This window comes from Penaeus vannamei, chromosome 1 (genome assembly GCF_042767895.1).
Source record: "Penaeus vannamei isolate JL-2024 chromosome 1, ASM4276789v1, whole genome shotgun sequence".
Classification (NCBI taxonomy): Eukaryota; Metazoa; Arthropoda; class Malacostraca; order Decapoda; family Penaeidae; genus Penaeus; species Penaeus vannamei.
In genome coordinates, this window is record NC_091549.1 from 21,694,426 (window position 1) to 21,704,425 (window position 10,000).

The following is a 10,000-nucleotide window of genomic DNA, read 5'->3' on the forward strand; positions in this document are numbered from 1 at the left end:
TATTATTATAGGCGTTTGCGTAACCGAAAATTCACAAAAAAAGGAATTCGCCACAAATACCCCCCAAACACCCGAAAATGTAAATCATCAAATACCCTAATTTTGAAAATCGGAAGAACTCTCACTAAAAAAAATATCCAAATCCCCAGAACACATTAAGCTTCAATACACTTCCAACATTCAGCCGAAGAAATATTTCCCGTCGTTTATCTCCCGAGTCAGCGCTGTCGAGTCGCCGCTTATGCGCTCGATAAGGATCTCCCGCACACGCCGCGCTTATCGGGGCCCGGATCTCCGTTTCCATGAAAACTATTCGGTTAATGGACCATAATTGTACGCTTAGTTAGAGCATTCGTCTTGTGCGCTTGTCTTGGAAACGCTTGGGTTAACTGATCAATGGTTTAGATTTTTTACCTTTTTATTAGTGACTTATTTTCCGTCAGACATGTTTTGAAACTACGATGAAAAGTCATGAATGAAAATTCATCGCCATGGCACCATAATTAAGATTTAAATCCATATAACGAAAAATTGCAGTGTTTATATAAAGGAAAAATACATATGTAACACGTAATGTAGCAGAACCCATGAGGGACCCGCTCCTGTATACGGACCAACAGGCAATAGAAAAAAATACAACCTTTGCTCCAGAGAAACGGGTAGTGTGCATGCTCCTGTAGTTTCGAAGGCTGAGAGAGAGCGAGAGACGTGTGGCGGAGGAAGCAGTTATACCGAATGACTTTCACAAGACGTAGTTGTGCATGAGAACGGTGTGGCGAGCGACGGATGAGCGAAGTGTGTGAGAGCGTGGAAGTCCTTTGCTGGCTTGTGTGGGTGAGAGTCGGATGGCATGGATGGGTGATTGGAGGATGAGACGGGTGTGTAAAGTGACACGCCAGTTAACGTGACAGTTTAGTGACGGCTTGACTGTCCCCGCAGGTACGGAGGAGGAGGAGACTGGCAGAGGCTCGTGGAACGCCGGTAAGTAAACCCGGACAGAAGCGCTCGTTGACCGCCCGCACGCCCAGCCCCGGGATGCGGGCGCCGGCCATCTCCTGACGCCCGGCGCTAACCCCTTTGACATGGCCGAGAGTGAGAGAGTGGCGGAGGGGCCGCTGCTCTCTCCCTTCGGTCTCCAGGTCACAAAGCGGTCATTGCACAAGACTAGCGTGTAGCCGTAGCCGTAGTCGTAGCCGTAGCCAGGTAGTCCTCGGTAGCCGGAGAGCAAGTGTAGGAAAGCGATAGCCGGGGAGATTAACAACAAGTGAACGCCCTCTGCCCATCGGCGTGTTGTGAATATAGATTCATATTCCCGAAGTGCTAACCGCTGTCTCCGCGCCGATAGCATCACACCGCAAGGCAGGGGGGGAGGGGGGGGGAGCACGCGCTGCCGAGGCAATTCTAACGTTATTACAAACTTGCGGCCGGTTTGTTAAATGAATATTCATCTATACAAACATGCATATACACAGAAATAAATGCATATCAGTCTTATTTGATGGATACACATTTATCTATCTTCTATCCGGTAGATATACATGTCTAGACTGATAGATATTAATTTATTTCTGTGTATGTCCCTATAGAATAAAGTAGAGATGAATTTTCACTGGGTCGGGCCTCGCGCAATCTTAACAACCCGGCCGCTAGCCTTGTTTAGTAATACTTGAAGTTATAAATACATCTGATGTAGTGTGTATGTTTTTAGTTGATCAGCCGAATTAATGTAAAGATAAAGGAGTAATGCAACATTTTTTTACTTAGTGTTGAAAAAGTTAACAATATCACAAAACGTATAGAATTTCAGTAGTGAATCGTCACTATCTTTCCTGCAATACCGAGAATGTATATGATTCATAATTTACTAATACCAGCAATTACTTCGAGGAAAATGAGTGCGATAATGAATGCAGGTGCGAAATTCCACCCAAGGATAAAGACAGAGAAAAATCTTATCGGACGCGGTTCTTATCTTCAGCTGAGATCAAGCTATCATTAATCACCCCGTTGAAAAATGCTTCTTTACTCACCTCGCCTTCGCCTACGACAGGTAGCCTGGATTTTAGAGCTGTTAGTTCTAGAAATTATCCACACACATTTACACATGATATAAATCTATCTACCTATAGACATATGTGAATATATATATATCTACATATATATATATATATATGAATATATATATATATATATATATATATATATATTCATATAAGTGTGCACACACACACACACACACACACACACACACACACACACACACACACACATATATATATATATATATGTGTGTGTGTGTGTGTGTGTGTGTGTGTGTGTATACGTATATATACATACAATATATATATATATATATATATATATATATATATATATATATATATATATATATATATTATTTACATACATACATACATACATATATTATTTACATACATACATACATACATTCATACATATATATATATATATATATATATATATATATATATATATATATATATATATATATATATATGAGGCCATATTAATATCTTCAGGAAACTCAATCTATGAGGAACAAAATATCTTTTAGTTGTTTACAAATAGAAATTGACGTTGAATTCGGTTAAGATTGCACGCCCCGGCACTCCAAGGGGATCTCCGCGAAAACAGCAAGGTCAACCGTGAGGGCTACATGAGGGCGAGAGAAAAAGGCAGTGATATATGGCCATACCTCGAGATCCACCCGGGTTATCGCTGATCACATAATACACGTTTCTTTAATCTTTAACCTATTAATCAGGCTATTAACAAAAGGAAACGTTCTATCTCTAGCGAGGATCTCCTTTTCATGATCGGAATAAATTAGACAGACGCTGCTAGGGGAACATTCTGAGGTGGGTGTCTGGCCTCGCGTGGTGGGCCGCCATGTGCATGCGAGAGAGGAAACACCAGTCCCGCCGCACCAGCGTAAATATTCTTTCCTCTCTTCTCATGTCGGCGTTTCCTCCCGTGCTTTTACATCATTCGGCTGATGGAGCCCGAGAGCGTCTGGCTTGGACAGCTAGCTTTCGAAGCGATCGGATCGACAAGCAGTTAGTAAATGCTAAAGTATTAATGAGATAAAATGTCTAGCCGGCATCTCGGATCGGGTGGTTTTATGGCCCCCGCGCCTGTCATAAAAGCTGCGTCCGATACCGCCAAAGTTGACCAATAGTGAAACACCTGAACCACTTATAACCAATCCACGCCCACCTGCCTCCCATTTAACCAATCAGCGCCCATTACGAAGCCGTTTGACCAATCCGCGCCCCGGCCGTTCTCCCGTAGACCAATAAGAGGAGCGCTGCTGAGTCGTCAGCGCCGTAGGCCATCGCATTCTTACCTGCTGTTTTTATGTGAATAGAAGACACATGGCATGAGAATTCTTTTTATCGAGTTCTTCTGCTTGAAACAAATTCCTCCTAACAATTGCCACGTCGGGACTTTGAAACGCACACGCGTAGAATTAATTAACATGGAAGAAATATAGAACATCCTTTGATAAGACCTTAGCAGATGTAGAATTATTCCTCAGCTGTAGGCAAGCCACAATTCCTTTCACGTTTTATGACGACTTCTGAGTAACTAACACTGATGGACTGGTACAACGCATGGGAACTTCCTTCTGTCACGTTATTTATTACATCGCATAACAAAAACAGCTGTCATTAAGCTAGAACAAACTATACATATGGGATAAGAAATGGTATTTTTACGACTCTGTGATCATGTTTGACGCTCTAATCGCCACGCAAGGAAATACTACTAAATCAGCCCTTTTTTTCTTTTTGTTGGTGAATAAACACGTCTCTTGTGCGGTTAAATAGCAGACTAGTAATCAATTTACTTCATACTGTAGAGGACTAGAATATAAACTACAAAAAACAACTTCCGTCAAAATGTTGAGGTTAAACACTTACTTGTAATCTTGGAGCGATGTAGCATTCTTTGATGACGTTTGGTTGACGTAATATTTCATATTTTTTCACGGTCATTAGATAGACTATAATGATTCTGATGCGCTCTCGTCACGGTGAGATAGAAATAACGGATGATGATGTCTTTTTCTATTGGTCATTAGGTCAGTACTGCATCACATCTCGCCTCATTAAACTTATTGATATACCAGAACGGCATCTTGTACCCCTACGCAATATATAGAAATGAAATAATAAATAAATAAATAAGGAACCAATAAAATACACAAAAAATGATCCACATACTTGAAACAAAGCAGAACACACCGATACCATTCCAATCCCAGTTTCGAAGCGGTCTCGTTCAAATGTCTTCGAAACAGTCATTACCGGAGTTAATACCAAGGTACGAAAGGGCGAGGTGTCGAGGCGTGGGAATGTTCAGATAGTTTGAAATGGGTTGTTTTTCAGTCATTTGGTGACGGAGAGTGAAGGATGTGAGATGAGAAAGAGAGAAAGAGAGGTGGAAGGGAAGGAGGGAGATAGGGGAGGGGTGGGGGTGGACACCACCTGCGTAACGAACCCAATAATATTATCCTCTTATCAACGTTATCGAAAGCCGACAGCAGCGCTTCCAGACTTTTTTTTTTTTTTTTTTTTTTTTTGCTTTCGGATAACACGAAATTTGAGAGCGAGATTTGTCCCATTTGTTTTAATATTTTTTAGGCCATACAACGCAACGAACATAACAATACTCCACAAGGAACATTTAATGAACTGTTCCATTCACCCGAGTACGGACGTTTATCAAATCACCCGAGTGTAACAAAGATTAGAGAGGTTGGTCCTTTGGCTGACAGCGGTTGTCACCTTCTCAGGATTTGCCTTATCACGGCGGAACCTTTTTGATGTTAGCTTTATCAGTCCACACAATATATCGTACTCTCTCGCCACCATACCACGCTCCCTCTCTCCGTTCTACCTTCGCCGCTGTCAAATGAGATAATTTTTTTTCGTTGCTGCAGTGTTTATAGTGCACTTGCAACGCACCGTCGATGCTACTCACAACGTCGTCTTCGTTGTTCGTTTTTAACTTGAATTCCTAAAGTTTGTTTTGTTATTATCAGTTGCGTCTTTTGTCTCAGTCATCTTGGCGTCCATTGCCTCCTTTCCTTTTTCACAAAGAAAGTAAAGCTAAAAACGTTGACGATAATGATGTAAACGGTAATGACATTACTGATGATAATGAGGATTGATTATGATAACGATAATGATAATAATTATAATATTACTGATGACAATAATGATTATAATGACGTGGATAATAAAGATAATGATAACAATAAGGATGATAATAAGGATAATAATATTGAGAATGATACTGATAACAATAATAATAATAATAATGATGATAATAATAATGATAACGACAAAAGTAATAATAATACTGATACCAATAACAATAATTGTAACAGCATCAACGAGAATCATAATAACAATGTACGATGACATAAAAATGAAATAAAATCAGTGCCTGACAATCTAGCCCCTGCATGCGTTTCTCTCAGGGTCATCAGTCGTGTTATTAATCCCCGTTATCAGCCATTATCACTAGATCCATCTTAATCCGTCTCCATCTGTCAGGAGGAAGCTACTCGTTCTGCTGCGAGGTTTCAGTCACAACCCTCCGGCATTCCCTATCTTATCTTTCTTATCGTTTAAAAAGGGTTGAAGGTGTGACGTTTTGGGTTTCCCACTTCTGCACCGGGCAACGGGAAGCTTTTGTGGGTGCTGGTGATTTTTCTTGTCCTTTTTTTTAATCAAATTATTTGTTTTTGTGACATGACTGCTTGATATAGCATGTAAGGGAATCAAGTTTTTTTTGTAACCTTTTGTATTTTGATAAATGGTATGAAAACTATAAATAGGAATCAAAATCATTTTTTGAGAATTACGATAATTTTGATAAATGGCGTGAAAACGATATATAGGAATGAATTTTTTTTGGAAAACCTTTTACGGGAATTTTGATAAATAGTATGAAAACTGTTATTGCGTTTATGTTCAAGATTATGCTATTATGCTCGCCATCATCGTCCTTTTTGTTCACTGATGCTATCATTATAATTTTTTTCCTGTGCAATAATGGAGTATTTTTTATAGCAAACAGTAATGTTACCCACACATATAACAAGTTACAAAATGCAATTACGTCACCGTTTTATACCGACACACTAACGATTTTTTTTTTTTACACAATCAGTGATATATTCCAGGCATCAGATAAGATAACATAAGTATTTACGTACATGCAGAGTTGAACGGTTCACTGAACTATGTACACATACGAGTATATGCACAGAGAAGAGGAAGGAATAGTTAGTACACACACGGGCGCACACACACACATACACAATATTTATTCACTTATATATGGGCAAGGAGAAATACCATAGAAATACCATTGCAAGAAAAAATCCCAATACATGATTAATTAACATCCTATACCATTAGCATCAGTCATGAATTAGAATTTAAATACCTAAATTACCAAAAGCTAAACTCAAACTTTACTAAACAATATTCCTTCTTTCAGGCAAGACTCGCACCAAGGACAAGTACCGTGTTGTCTACAGCGACCACCAGCGACTTGAGCTGGAGAAGGAGTTCCATTATTCCCGCTACATCACCATCAGGAGAAAGTCTGAGCTCGCCTCCATGCTGGGGTTGTCCGAGAGACAGGTAGGCGAGTCGTGTGGTTTCTCTCTCTCTCTCTTTCTTTCTTTCTTTCTTTCTTTCTTTCTTTCTTTCTTTCTTTCTTTCTTTCTTTCTTTCTTTCTTTCTTTCTTTCTTTCTTTCTTTCTTTCTTTCTTTCTTTCTTTCTTTCTTTCTTTCTTTCTTTCTCTCTCTCTCTCTCTCTCTCTCTCTCTCTCTCTCTCTCTCTCTCTCTCTCTCTCTCTCTCTCTCTCTCCCTCTCCCTCTCCCTCTCCCTCTCCCTCTCCCTCTCCCTCTCCCTCTCCCTCTCCCTCTCCCTCTCCTTCTCCTTCTCCCTCTCCCTCCTTCCCTCTCTCTCTCTCTCTTTCTCTTAATCAATTCCCTTCTTCTGTGTGTTTTTGATGAATGATTTAGCGTTTCAAGTCAAAACATTTTACGTCTTATCCGTGACCGCAACTAGTAACATTATCAGTCACAGTAACCCTTCTCAATCTCATTATTCTTTATTCTCCGCAGGTCAAGATCTGGTTTCAGAACCGACGAGCCAAGGAGCGGAAGCAGATGAAGAAGCGGGACGAGCTCCTGCAGAAGGAGAAGCTGGAGAATCCCCAGTACCACGCGCCCACCGTCACCCCCGTGCCGCCCATGCCCCCCATGCACGCGCACGTCTCCTCCGCCCAGCACCTGCCCACGTCGAAGCCCCTCATGATGGACGTGAAGCCGGTCTTGGGGCTGGACTGACCCGAGTCTGCCTTCTATTGGAGCCAGTGACCTGCACCAGACTTCTGACGGAGACGAGTACCAGAGACCCTTGATAGCGCGATGAGATGGCCTGATCGCTGGCAACACCTGACGAAGGCGCACCGCAGCGGCCGTTGGTCCCGGGTGGTCATTTCGTGTTGCCAGTTCGTGTCGAGACGTGAAAAACTGCCTGGAATTCTTTCTTTACTGTCTACCGGAGCTTGAGGACTAATGCGTCGTAGTGTATAGTTTGTGTAACAGTGAAAAACAATCGTGAGAGACATTTCACTTACGGGTGAGCTTTCGGTGGATGTGAAAGAAAGGGAATGGTGGTGAATCCCAAGTGAAAGAACAGCAGTGAATTGAAACGGCTGACAGCAAACTTTTATGGCTGTCGGGTAGCTGATGTAAATCTAGAAAAATTATCAGTGAATTTTATGAAAAGGCTTCGTCTTACCTCGGGCGAAAAAGCGAAAGTGACACGCACAGATCATCGTCATTGTGGAAGGTCCCTGTTTCCGTGTCAGCGATGAAACGGCCGTCACACTCCACGCAAGTGCAACCGGGCCCGCTCGAAGATGCTGGTGCAGTTGCACACTCCAATGAAAGGCAAAGAATAAACGGTTTCACTCAACTGTGAATCGACTATTTATGAACATGTAATGTCAGTGACTAAACATAAAAATCTCATTCCCGCGTATAAACAATCGCACGTTATTTGATTTTAATGAATAGGTAGCAAAGTATATTGTTGTAATTCTAACTTAATGAGAAGCAGCAGCCACCGACGACGAAGGCGCTGCGGGCGAGAGATTTATATAATGGTCGTAAGCAGCCGAAGGAAGGGAATTCCTGCTGTTAAAACTGTACTGCACTCTACCTCCCGACCCTGCCCTCGGAACGCCACACTCAACGGGAGAGGAACTAGATATGTTTGTATATATACACTCATGTTTTGACTTTTCAGTTTTTTAGCTGGTTGTAAACAATTCGACAGTAAGCAGACAGCTGTTTGACGTCTTACTTAGGAGCACCAGTGCAGGCAGAAGGAAGTGATTGGACCCGTGTATGTATGTATGTGTATGTGTGAGTGTGTGTGTGACAGTATGTCCGTTAAACTGTTAGTTTTTTGTTATCTATCCATATCCTGATGCCACAGAAGGAACGTCAATGGGATCAATATGACGTGAACAGTAATAGTATTATGATTATTCCAGATTAAATTGGTGTTGTCTAAAGAAAAATTAATAAAATTGATCTCCGATGTTTATATATGTATATGTATATATATACATATATATATATATATATATATATATATATATATATATATATATATATATGTATATATATGTATATATATATAAATATATATATATATATATATATATATATATATATATGTAAGATATATATATATATATATATATATATATTATATACAATATATACGTGTATATATACATATATATGATATATATATACGTGTATATACGTATATATACATACATACATAAGTGTATATACATATATATATATATATATATACATATATATATATATATATATATATATATATATGTATATATATATATCGCTCACGTCACCACGAACTATAATTAGTTTTAATACCAGCACCGGTGTCTCCAGGAATACCAGTATAACGAGTGTAACGTTAAAAAAGACTCCCTCACTCGGGATTCTCCTCACCACAAAATGGGTTGATCACTTCAGGTCGAATATCACCTTCTACCTGAGGAGTTTTATTGAACAATACCGTGTAAATACTGTATAGTGTGGAACTGTGCGTAGCCTGTGCTTGGTAACTGCTGAATAGCCTCGTTACGCATAACAGCCGTGTCCTCCCTGTGTTAGCCTCCCCTCACGCCGTGTTAAGAAGGAGGGACAGTTACAAGAATTCTGTTGAAATTGAAATGAAAATAGAAAAAAAATGGTCGTGTTTAGGGATCCAACTTAAAGCGAGGTGTGAGTGTTTCGCATTTTAGTAACGTGTGTATTATTTATTTACAGCATAATTTTAGTCTCACTTCCTTTGGTTGGAATCCTAACCGAGTAAACACATTTTAGGGGGGGGGGTACAGATACACCAAATTTATTGTAAGGGGATGTCGTAAATGAATGGTTGGGCATGGTAGCGGTTTTATCAGTATGTGTTTCAGAGAAATAAAAAGATAAGTAAATAGATGCTCTCTCTCTCTCTCTCTCTCTCTCTCTCTCTCTCTCTCTCTCTCTCTCTCTCTCTCTCTCTCTCTCTCTCTCTCTCTCTCTCTCTCTCTCTCTTTCTATCTGTCTATTTCTATCTATCTATCACACACACACACACACACACACACACACACACACACACACACACACACACACACACACACACACACACACACACACACACACTGCATGAAAACTGACACTAGCATCCGAAGGAAGAGGAAAGAGTCCAATGGACGATAATCAGGCGATCACTGGGAGGAAATGAAAATTTGTAATTTTGTATGTTATGAGTTCGTATGCACGTGAATCTGCTTTTTGTGTACGTGTACATCTGTTATAGTAAATATTACAAGAAACCATTACTCTCTTTTATT

The 10,000-nt window shown here is 40.3% G+C and overlaps 1 protein-coding gene across 2 annotated transcripts in view; it reads left to right on the top strand.

Annotated features, from left to right (window-relative positions):
- The window catches only part of LOC113812979 (caudal type homeobox), a 31,870-nt gene extending 23,213 nt beyond the window's left edge, over positions 1-8,657 (top strand). The window contains exons 3-5 of one of the 2 annotated variants that reach the window (XM_070120888.1): positions 940-981; positions 6,538-6,683; positions 7,173-8,657. In XM_070120888.1, the coding sequence (XP_069976989.1) occupies positions 940-981; positions 6,538-6,683; positions 7,173-7,397 (413 nt within the window). In that variant the 3' untranslated portion in view covers positions 7,398-8,657. The remainder of the gene's footprint in view (positions 1-939; positions 982-6,537; positions 6,684-7,172) is intronic. The other variant, XM_027364914.2, reaches the window with a different exon arrangement.
- The last annotated feature ends 1,343 nt before the right edge of the window (positions 8,658-10,000 follow it).